The 17255-nt window shown below is 30.6% G+C and overlaps 2 protein-coding genes across 2 annotated transcripts; both read right to left on the bottom strand.

Annotated features, from left to right (window-relative positions):
* Window positions 1-4221: 4221 nt before the first annotated feature.
* Window positions 4222-5508, bottom strand: LOC100264838 (probable glutathione S-transferase). The gene is made up of 2 exons (XM_002275621.5): window positions 5100-5508; window positions 4222-5011 (listed from the first exon to the last, which is right to left on the bottom strand). The coding sequence occupies exons 1-2, from the start codon at window positions 5409-5411 to the stop codon at window positions 4667-4669; spliced, it is 657 nt and encodes a 218-aa protein (XP_002275657.2). The 5' UTR covers window positions 5412-5508; the 3' UTR covers window positions 4222-4666.
* Window positions 5509-14566: 9058 nt separating this feature from the next.
* On the bottom strand, window positions 14567-15728 carry LOC100242547 (glutathione S-transferase U8). The gene is made up of 2 exons (XM_002275503.5): window positions 15307-15728; window positions 14567-15182 (listed from the first exon to the last, which is right to left on the bottom strand). Exons 1-2 carry the CDS (start codon window positions 15616-15618, stop codon window positions 14829-14831), a joined length of 666 nt encoding a protein of 221 aa, XP_002275539.1. The 5' UTR covers window positions 15619-15728; the 3' UTR covers window positions 14567-14828.
* Between the last annotated feature and the right edge of the window lie 1527 nt (window positions 15729-17255).

Below are 17255 nucleotides of genomic sequence, written 5' to 3'. Positions count from 1 at the left end.
CATCGGAAAAGCTGGCTTCAGTCAGCGATTCTATTGTTCTTCACTTCATTTTTGAATGATTTGAGACTCTCACTTGGTTCTTCTGTGGCCTTCTCTCGAGCGAGCAAGAACTACAAATTAAACAAGAGACTGGATCAGTCTGTCTCTCTTGGTTATATTCGGAACTTGTATTCCAGGATGACAAGCAATTCCGGCTTTCCGTTTTGTAAGAGCACTGACATCTTTTGTAAACAGGGTCAGAATTGAAAAACAAAGCACTCTTCTTACTCACAACTTCTTTAATGTACACTCATATGCTGGAGTCCTTTCAGTTTCAGAGCAACCTCTAACCTGCGGCTAAAAGGGTTTGCCGTTGCGCACACTCGAAGTAGTTTCACTTCATTCGCCGTTCCTCACCTGACTGACTTTAGTGACGTAATGCGACAATATTTAGTGTCCTATATTTTCAATTTTTTATTTTCAAAATTAGAAAATAATAATAACTTTTGTATTACATATAAACTTATATTTATCTCGAAAAATCAATCATAAATTTTTATTATTTTAAATTTTAAATTTGTAAATTGATTTTTAAAAATATAAAATAAACCTGTTTAAAGGAATAAATTTAGAAAGTATTTAATGGTTAAGACGACAAAAATTATATATTAAAACAAAAAACAGAAAAATTATAACCATGAGTCAAAATAAATCATACAAAGATGTTTTATATAAAAAAATAATTACATAATTATAATATATATATATATTCTCTTTATAATAACACAAAATTCATATAAATATATATTTTAATAGGAAAAATATTAAAAGACAATTTAACAATAATATCTATACATTAATTGATACATCAATTATAGTAGGCATGCTGAGTCATTGTCCTCGTAAGCACTTTAATGTCACTTTAATTTTATTTTCTCTTCTTTTAATCAATAAAATAATATTATATTTGCTTTTAATGTATTAAATATACAGGAAATAGTATAATATATTCTCTTCGTCAGGAATGAAATAGGGTAAGTCATTCTATTACTTCTTGCATTTGATCTTGATCAATCCAATAACATAAGTAATGAGAAGAGTCTAATAATCTTAAAGAAGATGGTAACAATTGTTGGAATTTATATATTGGTGAATGAAATTGAGACTTATTTTTTTCTTGGAAAATATGTTGATTTTTAATAGACACAATTTGTTTTAAATAATGTGTTTTGTATTTTAAAGATATACTCGTCCAAAGGAAGTGTTTAGTGTCTTAAAAGACACATCTCTTCTAATACTCACCAATAAAATCTATAAATAAGCCTTTCCTTTGTATTTTTTGATTCATTTACTCATTCATCAATTTTCCCAACTTTTTCTCCTTTCTAATTTTTTAAACTTTCAAGTTCTTCTTAGTTTCAAGTTTAATTATAATTTATTTATTTATTTTACATTTAAACGAGTATAAATCACTAATTAATTCGTTATTTCTTATAATTTGAAGTGTTACTATAATAAAAAAATGATCATTGTATCTTAAAAGACAATCACTTGAGTAGGGTGAAATTTATCTTAAGAATATAGTATCAAGCTCTAATTTTGATCAACCTCCAAAGACCATCTAATCCATGGTTGAGATAACAACAAGGTCAAGCCATCTCCTATGATGGAGGAGCGTTGAGCAATACCAAGGAACCGGAAGACGACTAATTGAAGGGTGTAAACGAATTAGCATAGATAAGAAGTTGAATTTATGGCCCTAGGATTAGATATATAGCTGAGATGATGGTCTTGGAAAAGCAACATAAATCAAGTTCAAAAGGGCTACGGTAGCTTTGGATGTGGGAATGCTAATCCAAAATGAAAAACAAAAAGCATTAGCCCTTGGTCACATTCAACAGAGCTCAAAATAAACTTGGCAACAAAAATTTACTTTGCATCACTTTTAAGGGGCCATGACCATTGTAGCACAACTCATGGGTAAGCCAATTATTTGGCAGCATTAGTTTATCTTTGGGTGGCAGATTTTCGTTGATATCACTGCAGCTGACAAATTCATCAATCCATCTACATCAAATCGGAAAAGCTGGCTTCACTAGTCAGCAATTCTATTCCAACTAATTCTTGAATGCCTCCTTTCACTAGTCAGCAATTCTATTCCAACTAATTCTTGAATGCCTCCTGCAATCCAAGAGACTATGATATTCCAACTAATTCTTGAAGAATGCCTCCTGCAATCCAAGAGACTTTGATATTCCAACTAATTCTTGAATGCCTCCTGCAATCCAAGAGACTATGATGTTGGCAGCAACGTGCCAATATCTACCAGTCCAATTGTTTCTCCTCTCAAGAAGCCTCTTGTTCCTCACCTCATTTTTGAATGATTTCAGATTCTCACATGCTTCATCTATGGCCTTCTCTCGAGCGGGCAAGAACAAAAAATAAAACAAGAGACTGGATCAGTCTATCTATCTCTCCTTCTTCTTCTTCTTTTTTTTTTTTTCGTTTCTCAATAGATTGGTCATATAATTACAAAGGATATGAAGGTACTGGCGCATAGATGGGGCATTTGCCATGAGACAAACGCATTGAAGAATTTGAATGGCAGGCAGGCAGGCACAAACGTGATATCCACCTTAAACAAACATGGAAAAACAAAAAAAAAAGTAACAAAAATCGGTTTGAATGAGTCAGACCAGGTCTAGGCCCAAAGTATCCAACTGGGTCAAACCTGCATTAAAATCTTCAGCTCAAATCGTGGCATCAACCAAATGGGAAACCCACTCCTTAAGGCAAATCGGACCTGCATGATAGATAAATACTGGCATGTCCAACCAGGACCCAATGTTAATAGAGGTTTACCAAACATACTTGACAAAATGTTCATGCTTACCTTTTCATGATTTCATCTTAAGAACTTGAATTCCAGAATGAAAGCAATTCGGGCTTTCCGTTTTGTAACTTTTAAGAGCACTGAGATCTTCCTGTAAACAGGGTCAGAATTGAAAGGCGAAGGAATCTTCTTACTCACAACATCTTTAATGTACTCATATACCGGACTTCTTTCAGTTTCAGAGCAAAGGGTTTGCCTTTTGTGCATATTTAATAAAATAAGTTATACAAAATTATAATATTTTAATTATTTATAAAATATATTTATTTTAATTTTCAAATTTCTACATTACTCATTTTTCCAAACAATTAATTTTAATTAAAATCAAAATTCATAGTTCAAAAAAGAACTAAAATATGCCTATATAATATATATATATATATATATTATAATATTTTTTATTTATATATTCTAAATATTTTAATCATAAATATTATTAATAAAGAGATAAAAAACTAATTACCAAATTATAAATTGCAAAATGATTTTTAAATAATACTAAACATGCGAGAAGTTTCATACTCTTTTTACTAGCAAATATTATGATGCAATTGATATAATTTTTATTTTGAAGAAATATCAAATATCAAAACATGTTATATTTTTTCATTTCATTTTTTATTCTTTTTATAAACCGACTCCTACAATGGTCTTCTCTCGTTCCTTCTCTTCTGATAAAAATGCGTTCAAGAGTGCAGGTAAACGCTAAACAAATCAATAGATTCAATTAGTTTTTGTGGGAGATGCAGCCCCAAAAGACGGGATTTTAGGAAGGATAGGAGACAATGATACGTGCACCTTCTCATATGCGAATTTAGCACATAAATGTGCTATGGCTCGCGGGTAGGGACCTTCAGGCAAGATGGTTTCTTCCATATATTACAGGATAACAATAGACTTCGCAATAGGCTTTGCATTGCGGAGTAAAATGATAGTCAGAAATTTATCGATATGTTTTAGTATATCGATTTCAAGTGTTTTGTTCATATTTAAATATTTAGAAGGAAATTCATTCTTTCGGCTGCAACTTGATTGGTTTGGGTGGTTAGAAAGTTGACTTACATCTAACTATTTATCGATATGTTCAATCCATTCCAAATCCAACCAAAGGTCGAGTTGGGAATTCCTAACTCCTTGTGTTTTAGTATATATCCGTACCTCTGTCCTGCTTTAGGCAATGTAAAAATGTTTATTCTCCACAGCCAACACTCTTCCGTTAGGTTTACACTTAATCACATTCAAAATCCCCCTACTTCTGCCTCCTCAAGGGGAAGTTGTTTGAAATTTATTTCCAAGGTCTCTGGCTAATCCACTTAAAAAGGAAAAAGGAATGGAATAGCATGATCGCATGATGAATAAAGAAAATAAATATGTCATTTATGACCGATTGACGGGGTGTAATGTTGTCTTTTTGTTAGTAAGAGAGTTAAATAACGGCTCTAGGATTACATGTTCAGCTTAGAAACCATACGCAAATTAAGCAAGCAGGAAGGGCTTTATTGTTTCCCTATTCAAGCTCACACTCTCAATATTTGACTCAACACCCTTTATTCTCACAAAGCGAGGAGTGGAAAAGGTGTACAGACTTTATAGTCTACCACGTTTGCCGGTTCATCCAAAACGACAATCGACTGCTTATTACACGCCAAAAACAAGTATACAACGTATTACAGTAGCAGAGGCATAACACATCACACAAACATATGGGAGAAGGCTGGTTTCTGTCAAGTTACTCGTGTCCATGAGCAGCAGTCCGCATAACCTCATCCATGGACCATAAACCATTCATTTGCATTAACTGGCGCTTTCAACCCGGGTCCGATAAAAGGCCACGACCTTATCTTTGGAAGGCAGATTTTCCTTGATCACCCGGCACCCGACGTGCTCATCACTCCATTTGCATAATATTGGAAATTTGTCTCTTGTCAGCAATTCCACTCCAACCGCTTCTCCAATAGCTCCAACCCAAAAGCCTATGAAATTGGCAACGATATCTACAAATCCGACACTCTCTCCTCCAAAAAACTTCTTATCCTTGAGCTCATTTTCTAGCGTTTTCAGGCACACGCATGCTTCTTCCACGGCCTTCTCTCGTTCCTTCTCTTCGCACCAACAAGCTTTCCACAGTGCAGGCACACACTAAACTCAATAGATTCAATTAATTTCTGTGTGAAATTGGGGTTGCAGGTCCCCAGAACGTGAACTCTAGACTTGAGAAAAGACATACCTTTTCATCTATGTATTTGGCCCAGAAACGTGCCATGGCTCTGTCGTAAGGGTGCTGAGGCAAGATAGGATTGTCTTTCCAGGTCTCGTCGATGTACTCGAGGATAACGAGTGATTCCGCGATGGGCTTCCCGTTGTGCAAGAGCACAGGGACCTTCTTGTGAACAGGGTTAGATTTGAGAAGCAAAGGACTCTTGTTAGTGAGATCAACTTCAATGTACTCATACTGGACTCCTTTCAGTTTCAGAGCAATCTCTACTCTGAGACTAAATGAGCTTACCCACATCCCAATTAGCTTCACTTCTTCAGCCATTATATCACCACTATCGAAGCTTGGTTCCTCTGCTCGTTTTGATGCCTTCTTATAAGGAATGTCCAATAGCTTCAAGGTTTCACTACTTGGCTAAGATGTCTTCTGCTCTAGGCTAAGTGATGATGTCACTCGACTTTACTTATCCAACAAAGTGAAAATTCATTTTCAGGCAATATTCTAGGCTTACAGTTTTGATGATTAATTATGCCGGTTGGGTAGATGCGTGACACGAAAATTTGACTTCACATTCACCACAAAACATAACAACAGTTGAAAATTCAGAATGCGCACTACTGATATGTATTTATTTATTTAAAAATTTTCCTTATTTTTTTTTCCCACTCATTTTCTTTTTCACCTATTTCTCTCAAAATTTCTGATCCAAATAGTCAGGTTAGTACAACAACCGTCACCCTTTTTCCTCTCAAAATTGATATAACAATCTAAGTTCGATTGTGGCCAAGTATGGGTGGTGGTCGACAATTTCAACCACGGCCCAGGAAGTCAAAAAAACGGATGGGAAAACAGAAAATTCTAAATCCATACCCCATCAATGATTTTAGAAAGATTTAAGTCGTATGGCTTCATTTGAATTAATCACGTGGATGCACAGACACCACTTCTCCTGGTTACAACTTTAATTTTTTACCTTTTATGCTTTATTTGTTATATTATTATAATTAAATATTAATACTATTATTAATATTATTATTCATGACATTAATATATATTTTTCATATTATTGATCCTACTAATATTATTCCTATTGCTACTTGACTTTACATATTTATATTAAATTTGATCAATTCGAGGAGATAAAGTCTGAAATTATCTTAAGAGAAATAAAATTTTAAAAATAAATTCGTATCTAATGAATAAGAAAAGAGTAAAATTATTACCTAAATATAGAAAGTATTTAATAATAAGGTAAGTAGTCAAGATGGCCAAAGGACCCAAGACAAAGAGATCATAACCATCCATTAAAATGTCTTCCATGTTTTCCTAAGCACTTTAATTTTACTTTTTCTTCTTTTAATCGATAAAATAATATTACTGTGGACCCCGCATTTCGGCTCAATGCGTTTCCCACTCGAATGGCGAGCTCGATTTTCTTATTTTGGAAAAATGATTTGATTATTGATTAAGAAAAATGACTTGGAGTCGTCACTTATTTTTGTTTTATTTTTAAAAGGGTAAACAAAATAAGAAAGAAAAACCCTAAATGTGACTCCATATTTTGGAAAAGACGGTCTGCGAAAAACCGGATCGGGTTCGGGGGTTAGGTTACTTGTCGGGAAGGTACGGTAAAGACCGTAGCACCCCTCTAAGCCCCTAAAATAGGTCTCTACTAATAAAATGAAGCAGACATGACAATCGATTAGGAAAAACAGTGAATACCCGGAACTATCATGCACATATGAGAATCAGAATATGAATAGCGAAAGATCAGAATGAGTGAATACGTACCTGGGCAGCAAACAACAATGCGCTATCATGGAATGGGGTTAGTGAATAAACACAGAATGATCACATGCATGCCATAGAGTGGAATAAATTAATCGCGCGTGACTAACAAATCAATAAATAAATAAATCAATCATAAAATCACGTATGTGGGGCCCCCACCAAAGCCCGATTGATCTTGCACGAATTAATCTCACAAATTCCATTGTTCCGAAATTATGAAAATGACATTCATGCTTATATAAAATTAAGAGAAAAATAAGATTATTTGAAAATCAAAGTGGAATTAAAACTGTTCGAGTGAAAACTGGATTTTTGAAATTTATTTGAAAATTGAAGTCCCAAAGATTATCTGATAATTGGAGTCTTGGGAATTAAATTTAAGAATTGAAATTTTGGATATTAAATTTGAAAGAAATTAGAAGTTTGGAAATTGGAAATTAAGTTCAGAAATTGGAATTTTGAAGGATTGTTTAAAATGGAATTTCAAAATAAATAATTGAAATAATAATAATTAAATAGATTAATGTGAATGTTGGAATTTTGGAATTGTTTAAAGTGAAATTTTAGAATAAAATAATAATAATAATAATTAAATAGATTAATGTGAATGTTGGAATTTTGGAATTAGCGGAAGTGGAAATCTTAATGAATTGTTTAAAAATGGAATTTTAGAATAAATAAATAAAATAATAATAATTAAATAAATTAATGTGAATATTGGAATTTTTGAAATCGGAAGTTTTAAAGAATAGATTAAAAATGGAGTTTTAAAATAAATGAATAAAATATTTATGATTAAATAAATTAAAGTGAGTATGGGAATTTTCGGAATTTAATCCGATAATCGGGAATTTTAAAGAATAGATTAAAAATGGAGTTTTAAAATAAATGAATAAAATATTTATGATTAAATAAATTAAAGCGAGTATGGGAATCTTCGGAATTAGCAAATTAAATTTTTTTTTAAAAAATGGAATTTTTGAAGATATGTTTAAAGATCGGATTTTAGAAATAAACAAATAATAATGAAATAATGGTAATAGTGATCAAATAAATTAGTGTGAAAATCGAAATTTGAAAGAATATCGAGAAATTAGGGCTTTAAGGATTAAATTGCATAAATTGGGAATATAGGAATCACTTGAAATAATAGGCATCCATTACGTGTATAGCATTCCTAATGGTAGCCATTACCATATGGTTGCTAAAGAGTATAACCACCTGAGCCCATCATGAGGTTATAACCTCCAGGAGGCAAAGTTGGTTGTTGCATCCGGGCTACTTGCCACATTTCAATATTCAAACCCATGCTCAGGCCCACATTCATGCCCAGGCTCAGGCCCAGTTTCATGCCCATGCTCAGGCCCACTTTTATGTCCATACCTGTAGGTTGATCTATGCCCACATATCCTCCCACTCCTATGATAATAATAAACCCCACTTCCTGAACACCACCACTAGTGAAATTCACCCTCCTACACCTCCCCTTTGGCATACACTTGTACCCAAGAACCCAGGTTTGCCTTCCTCTCTGATTTGGGCTTTGATCCAATAAACTACAACACGAGTTGAGAGGGCTTCAAAGAAGCCAACGAACGAAGTTTAATCTGAAGCAAGCGCGCAGGAAAACACGCGGACTGAGGACAGCCTAGGCAACGCGAGATGGAGGGAAATCACCACGACTTCCATACACTTCAGTGGGTGATGAGAGGGTGAGAAAGATTGGTTGCATGGGTATGAAAGTGGGGGTGAAAACGAGGGTTATGTGGTGGCACAAGCATGGGCTGTGATGGAGCACAAAACAGGGGTTGTGATCTTTTTAGGAAAACAAATGGGTGCATGACACGGTGTAGAGAGAGAAAAGATGGTGGTGAGTATGGCATGAACATGGGAGTGGGAAATGCATGATAGGATGAGCAAGGGAATGTCATGAGGGGAGCATGCGGGTTGCACGGACGTGAGAGAATGTGGGAATGGTGAATGGGTGGGAAAATAAGCAACTGGAGAAAGGATGATGGCGGAAAACAGAGTAAAATGGGTAGTGGAAGTCTGAAAACAAAAATAGAACTCTGAAAACAGGTTGAAGACCAAGCCATGCTAAGCATAAAACGAAAGCAAATGAGCTCAAATCCCACAAGAACATGACAAAATCCACAAGGCTCACATTCAAACATCAGAATAAATATATACATATACACTAGTAATCCAGAAAATCATAACCGAAACTATATGAAAGCAAAGAGATCCATTTAACAGAAAACCATACCTGCACTCTTTCTTCCTCAGGCAAACTTCTCTCCCCTCCGAAGACCTCTTTTTTCGTTCTCGCACCAACTTCACTCTCTAAGATCCCCCCCGGAACCAGTAAGCCACTACCGACTCCACTATTGCTCCCCTCAGCAAGTATGGCATCTTTGACCACCAGCATGGCCGGCCATCTTGACTTGCTGCCTCCACCAGCTCGTCTCAGGTGTCGGGAAGGGGTCCCCCCATTTGCCTAGGGTGCTGCCAGCTGCTGGTGATGAGAAGACACCCTCCCAATGTTATAAAATCCTTAAAAAAAAAAACTTAAAAGTCTCCGGCTAGGTCTACAATTACATTTGCTTTTAATGGATTAAATATATATGAAATAATGTAATAAATTTTATTGATGGATAATAAAATAAAATAAATTATTTGATCAATTATCATATCTCATCTTCAATTGGACAAGATAAGTAATGACATGTATTATGCACTTTTTCTTATGTATAAGTTAAAATATGAGATATATATATATCTTATGAAATATAAATTTATATTTTATATCAATTTTCTATATATTACTCATTTTTTCAAGCAAATAATTTTAATTAAAAAAGTTAAATATATAGTTCAAAAAGGACTAATATATATATATATAATATCATAAAATAATATTATTACATGTATTACTTAATATATACAAATTATTTTCTATATTTAACAAAATACTATAATATTTTTTATTTATAAATTTTAAATATTAAAATCATAAATGTTATTAATAAAGAGAAACTACTTACTAAATTATAAATTGTAAAATAATTTTTAAATAATACTAAACATGCTAGTACTCTTTTTACTAGCAAATACTATGACACAATTAATATAATTTTTATTTTGAATAAATATCAAATATCAAAACATTTTTTTTATAAACTTATTTATAAACCAAATATAGGCATAACATTATATATTATATATTATATTAGATATAATTCATTAATATATCATTTATATGGTAATCGTAGTGTTTATGATTTATCTTCTACTCGTGACACACTACAATATTAATTTATAAATATCAAGTAATTTTTTTTTCATTTTTTTTTGGATTTGACATAGATTATTATTATTTTCTTATTTAAATATTAATAAATTAAAATATTCCAAAAAAATTCAACCTTATGAGTGAAACACCTTTCCAAAATCATATAGAGTGTGTTTAATAGTGATTTTGAGAAGTATTTCTAATATTTTTAATATTTAAAAAGTAAAATTTTTTAAGTATTAGAAAAACTAAAAACGCTTTCCAGAATCATTATCAAACACACTTTTAAAGTGCATTTGAAAGTAATTCTAAAAAGAGTTTCTAACATTTTTAACACTTAAATAATAAAAAATTTCAAGTATTAAAAATATGAAAAACGCTTTCTAAAATCACTATCAAATAGACTCTTAGTTACATTTAATCAGGCATATATAAGCACCATTAATTAAAATAATATCTAATTGTCTTAGTTTGCCTTTCATAGCTTTAATTAATATCTAATTGTCTTAGTTTGCCTTTCATAGCTAATATACATGCGCATTTAAAAGTGGTTATATGATATGACATGTACAAGATATATTAGTGACAATAATGCTATTGGTTAAAACTTAAAATCGGTGCCTCCTTTTCTCTTTTCTAAGTTTTTTCCAGCTTACGCTTTGGTAGCATATATAACAACATATGGTAAGTAAACTAATGAATATATCCAAGGTCTTATTGGAAGCGATGAACAAGTGCAGTCAACTCCACATGACATCAACGGTACGAGAACCAACAAGAAGGCTGGTTCATGATGCTGTACTTTGAATTTTGTTTATTTTTCCTACTGGATTGATGCCTCCTTATGTATGGAGTGATGATTACACGGTTACTTGGCGGAGAAGCTTCTGGACTATTATAATCTTTACAATCTAGTATCTACTAGGTACAAATTACGTTATCTTAGTGGAAATAACAAACAAGAGCAGTCAACTCTTACAATGGACTTCTCTCATTCCTTCTCTTATGAACATTAATAAAAATATCGGTAATAATACTTTAATTTTAGGGAGAATTATCCAAAAGGGTAGGCTGGGAAGAACAATTACTTAAAAGGATGGTATCTTTTAATAATTCTTGGGGAGGACTTTAATAAGCTTAATATACCAAAACTGCCCTTTAACTAAAACTTTTAAAATTCAAAGCATTTAAAGCACTTCACTTGATTTGTCAATACATTTATGGTACATGGGTCCCACATTTATTGTAATTATTGATATTTATATTTTAAATCAAAATTTTGGATTTAACCCTTACAATTATATATAATTTGTTATTTAAATTTACTATTTAAAACAAAAATACTTTTAAAAAATATTTTCAAAATATCATTTATTGTTTTTTTTCCTTTTTTATTTTTATTCTAATTTTTAATTTTATGAAGAAAAAAATAAGTTTTATAATTATATAATAAAAATGATGATTTTTTCATATATATATATAGATATATATGTTAAATTGACAAATTATGATTTTGTATTAAATTTAAGAATGATAAAATGTTTAATTTTTCATTCAGATTATCTAAAAAGAATAAGAAAATGATAGAAAATGTTTAATCATTTTTTTATTTTTATAATAAAATAATTTTAAAAAATTTATATGATTTTTTTCCTTTGCATAGTGTTTTTTTTTATTTATAAATTTTCATATATATTTTTTTTTCAATGCATCGAGTGGATGATGTTAATATATTTGATATGTTGAATATTAATAAGGTATAAAAGGTGATCCTCAAGATTATTACTTTTATTATAAAATACAGGTACAACAAAAATATGTTATAATTACAATATAAATACACTTACATTACAATACATTACAATAAAACATAATTAAGAAATTTATGAATTTTTTTTATAAAAATGATAATTTGTATGATCATACCATATTTCACAACATACCTATATAAATAATTTCTGAAATAAAATAAAATACTAATTTGAATTCACGTAGTTTATATATATATACAAAAATTATTAAATAATTTCAAAACACTAAATAAATGTTGTTAATATATTAATACGATGTGTTAATACCAATAGAGTATGAATAAATATTTTTAAAATTATTACTTTTATAATGAAATATAGGTACAACATAAATGCATTATACTTACAATATAAATACACTATCATTACAATATATTACAACATAATTTAATTTATTTTTATTTAATTTTTTCACGTGCTATATTACCTAATGAATAATTGTGAGTTATTCCATTTAATAGGTGTGTGTTAGTCAATTGAATATTTATATATTATTCAATTGATGAGTGTTCGTAAAAAATAATTATTTATTATATTATGATAACAAAGTTTTTAATTGTATGTTTTATATATAAAACGATATAATAACTTTAGAATATGGTTTTTATTTATGAGATATTAATTTTTATTTTTTTTTACAAGGTTCTTTAAAAAATCTCAAGTTTTTTTGAATAAAAAAATAGCAAATTTTTAAACAGTTAATTATTCAAAATTGACAACAATTTTTTCAAGCTAAGAAATGTACCGTTGATTGCCTATCAACTGGTACATATCATCATGTATGGGTCCCACAACATTTATCAACCTGTACTTATCATCATGTGTAGGCCCCACATGATTGACAATCTCAATTTATTTATAAATAATATAGAAAACATATTCAAGGGTAAAATTGTCTTCTAAAACAATGAGCCTTTATAGTCATTATTTTTTCTAACCCACCCTTTTGGATAATTCTCCCTTAATTTTATAAATATATCAAAGATATATCATCAATATTTTAAAAAAAAAAATGAATAAATTTAAAATTGATAAAAACTTATGAAAATATAAGAAAAATCTCATACAAATATAATTAGAAGTCTAATAGACATTTAATTTTTTTTCAAGAATTTGATATATATATATATGATATAATTTATCATATTTGATAATAATATTATATGCGTCAATAAAAAAATATGAATTTTATAAGTATATATTTATTATTAAATTATATTAATTATTATTTTATAATAATATTGTAATATTTAATTATAATATGTCTAATTTTAAAATATATTTAATATTAAAATTATGATCAATTAATTTAATTGTATTAAATAATATAAAATAAATGATTATATATGCATAATTTTTTTAATATTTATATTTCTTATATTTAATTAATATATAAATGATATAAAAAAAGTTAAGAAAATTATCACTATAATTTTATATTTTTTATGGTCAATTAAATTAAATTAAATCCGCATTTTAAATCATTGATTAATCGGTCCCAATTGATATTTCGCTGATTTTTTCCCTTTTTTTGTGTCGTCACATGAAATTTAGACCATTTTAAAAAAAATTTCATTTATGCTTATGACAAAAAGTGTAAGGAAACACTAAATAGATGAATAAATTCAATTAGTTTTGGAAAAATTATCAGATGGGGTGGGTTGGATGTGATAATTAGTGGTTGCACAATCAATATTACATTTCTCATACTCCAAAAAATAGTTGTTCACTTTTAAACAATCGAGGGAGTGTTTAAAAAATTGTTTTTTTTTTCAAAGGGTTTTCCACATCACAATGAGCTTCACTTGGTCCCAACTTCTCTGTTTCCACACTAAAAGAGTATGTGGTTCCGCTTTTACATTTGGTTCTTCTTTCAAGTTCGCGCCTTCTTACGGAGGGACAATTATAGGATTACTTGGCAAATAAGCCTCTAGGAGTTTTATATTTATAAATTCACAATTGTTGGTGTACACTTCCAGAAAAGTGAAACAGGAAGAAAAAGAGGCCCTATTAATGCATAATCTACCAAGTGTGTTATGACATGTTTATGAAAGGTATCCTTCCTAGTTCCTAAATGATTTCAAGTGTTTTGTTCATATTTGAATATTTAGAAGGAAATTCGTTCTTTTTAGGACTAGCTGCAACTTAATTAGATTGGACAGGATGGCAGGTTAACTCGACACCAAATCTACCCGAGCTGGAGTTGGGAATTCCTAGCTCTTTATGTTTTAGTATATATTCATGGCTAGGTCATGTAAAAATGTTCATTCTCCATGGCCGATGTTTATTCTTAATCACATGCAAACATGCCTACTTCTGCCTCCTCCAAAGGAACTTGTTTGAAATTAATTTTTCCAAGGTCTCTGCTTAATCCACTTGAGACGGAAAAAGTGAAGGAATAGCATGATGACATGATGAATAAAGAAAATAAATGTCATTAATGACCGATTGAGTGGGTGTATATTGTCTTTTTGTTAGTAAGAAAGTTGAATCACGGCTCCTGGATTACATGTTCAGCTTAGAACCGCACACAAAGCTAGAGTGACGGGCTTTACTGTTTCCATGTTCAAGTTCACACTGTCAATGTTTGACTCAACATCCTTTATTCTCACAAAGCGAGGAGTGGAAAAGGTGCACAGACCATATAGTCTAACACGTTTGCCGGTTCATCCAAAACGACAAACCACGGCAATCGACTCCTTAGTCCTTATTACATGCCAAAACAAGTAGACAACATACTAGAAAAGCAGAAGCACAACGCATTACACAAATATACAGAAGGCTGGTTTTCTTTCAAGTTACTCATGTCCATGAGCAGCAGTCCGCATAACCTCATCCACAAACCATTCATTTGGATTGACTGGCGCTTTCAGCCCGGGTCCGCAAATAGGCCCCTAGCTTTTCTTTGGAAGGCAGATTTTCCTTGATCACACTGCACCCGACGTACTCATCTCTCCATTTGCATAATATTGGAAATTTGTCAATTGTCAGCAATTCCACTCCAACCACTTCCCCAAGAACTCCAACCCAAAAGCCTATGAAATTGGCAGCGATATCTACAAATCCGATACTCTCTCCTCCAAAGAACTTCTTATCCTTGAGCTCATTTTCTAGCGTTTTCAGGCACACGTTTGCTTCTTCCACGGCCTTCTCTCGGTCCTTCTTTTCGCACCAACAAGCGTTCCACAGTGCAGGCAAGCACTAAACACAATAGATTCAATTGGTTTCTAAGTGAAATAGGGGTTGCAGGCCTAGGAAAAAATCATTTGACTCAAGAATGTTCTGCGGGGGAAAAAAAAAGGGCATGGGAAAAATGGTATTATACCTTTTCATCTATGTACTTAGCCCAGAAGCGTGCCATGGCTCTGTCATAAGGGTGCTGAGGCAAGATAGGATTGGCTTTCCAGGTCTCGTCGATGTACTCGAGAATAACGAGTGATTCCGCGATGGGCTTCCCGTTGTGCAAGAGCACAGGGACCTTCTTGTGAACGGGGTTAGACTTGAGAAGCAAAGGGCTCTTATTAGTGAGATCAACTTCAATGTACTCATACTGGACTCCTTTCAGTTTCAGAGCAATCTCTACTCTGCGACTAAATGGGCTTCCCCACACCCCAATTAGCTTCACTTCTTCAGCCATTATATCACTATCTAAGCTTGGTTCCTCTGCTCCATTTGATGGCTTCTTATAAGGTCTATCCAAGTGCTTCACGGTTTCATTACTGCTCTTGACCCTTAATCATATTGTCCATCGGTCAATGGCCAAATTAATAATATATATATAGAGCCTTCTGAGAGGCGTATAATATTAAGGGAGAATTGTGTTTTGGGTCCAGCTGGGTCCAAAAATTAACATTTGGTCCTCCAATCACTCATATTTAAGCCCAAGACCCAAACAAAGTATGAAAATGAAGATGAAGGATATTGTCTTTCATTAATTCCTAAAATACCCTTATCCCTTATATGCCTACAAGTGAGTGTGAATTTTAATTTTTTTTTTATTTTTTATTTCCTTTTCTATTCCCTATTAAATATTACTCATTTCTAACTTTTTTTTGTCCTTTTTATTCCAATATATATTTCTATTTTATGTCAAATAAAAAACAATAATATTTTTTTATTTTTCATTTTTAAAGATATTGAATCTTTTTGCTCTTATTAAAAGCAATGATAAAAATTTTGGGATTTTTCATCCAAATATTTTTTATCTTTTTGTATTTATCTTTTAGTTTAATTTTCATTTTTTATTTTAAATTTATATTACCCTTTCATCTATATTTTTCTCTTATTTTTAATTATTTTTTATATTTTCTACATTAACCATATTTTAAAAAATTTTAAAATTAACTATCACTTCACTTTATTATATATATCTTTTTAGCTTTTTAATTTTTAATGATTTTATTTTAAAATTTTTAAAAAGATAAATTTGTTGAAAAAAAAAAACTAAGATATGAAGTTCTAATATTATATTAATAATTTTTCTTATCTAGATAGACTAATGCAAAGTATTTTGACCCACAACAAGAAAATTGTCAATACAATTTTTTAGTTAAACTTTAAAAATTAAGTTTCAAATAAAATATATTATATAAAATTTTATCTAAAAATTATTGAAAGTGGTATTTAATTTTTTTATTTATTGACTTTGAAACTTATCTAATTTTTTACTTGAAAGGTAATAGAACATGTTTACAAAAAAATAAATAAATTAGTTTTTCATTTTTTAAATAAATGAGTATAAATATATTAAAAGAATTAAAGATAATCTTAGTAAAAATTTTGATAAATATGATTATAATTTTAAATATAGATTCATTTGGATAAAATTTCACAAAAAAAAAATATATAGTGAAAAGAAATAACATTGCTAAAACTACAAAACAAAATATACAATTACAAATTTTTGATGATGAAATTTAAAAATAAAATTTGAAACAATTCTTGAGTGAGAGAATTTGAGTGGGGGAAAAAATTTTGAATGGAAAAAAATAGGAAATTTTTTCAAAATCACTTGAAATCCTTAACAAAAAGTAGTCTTATACACCCTTATACAATTACTAAATTTGTCTTGTACAGTTAGTGTAATACCTTGTACAATAACTCAAAAAACTCAAAATTTTATTTCTTATGTGTTAATTTTTGTAGGGAATGTCTTAATGAAATAGTTTGGTAAAAAAAAGAAAAAAAAAAACTATCAATAATTGTCTTAATATCAAATTCAAGTTGTTTAAAAATAGTACAAAACCTATTAGGAGCCTGGTAACTCGTCTCTTG

The sequence above is a fragment of the Vitis vinifera genome, chromosome 8 (genome assembly GCF_030704535.1).
Source record: "Vitis vinifera cultivar Pinot Noir 40024 chromosome 8, ASM3070453v1".
NCBI classification, from domain to species: Eukaryota; Viridiplantae; Streptophyta; class Magnoliopsida; order Vitales; family Vitaceae; genus Vitis; species Vitis vinifera.
Note: the sequence above shows the minus strand (reverse complement) of the source record. Positions and strands in the feature narration are given on the sequence as shown.

Bases quoted from the DNA above. Each gene is read 5' to 3' on its own strand.
- LOC100242547 (XM_002275503.5), bottom strand. From the start codon at position 15,618: ATGGCTGAAGAAGTGAAGCTAATTGGGGTGTGGGGAAGCCCATTTAGT. The intron at 15,183-15,306 runs GTATAATACCAT...TATTGTGTTTAG, and splicing joins CTAAGTACATAGATGAAAAG to TGCTTGCCTGCACTGTGGAA.
- LOC100264838 (XM_002275621.5), bottom strand. From the start codon at position 5,411: ATGGCTGAAGAAGTGAAGCTAATTGGGATGTGGGTAAGCTCATTTAGT. The intron at 5,012-5,099 runs GTATGTCTTTTC...TATTGAGTTTAG, and splicing joins CCAAATACATAGATGAAAAG to TGTGTGCCTGCACTGTGGAA.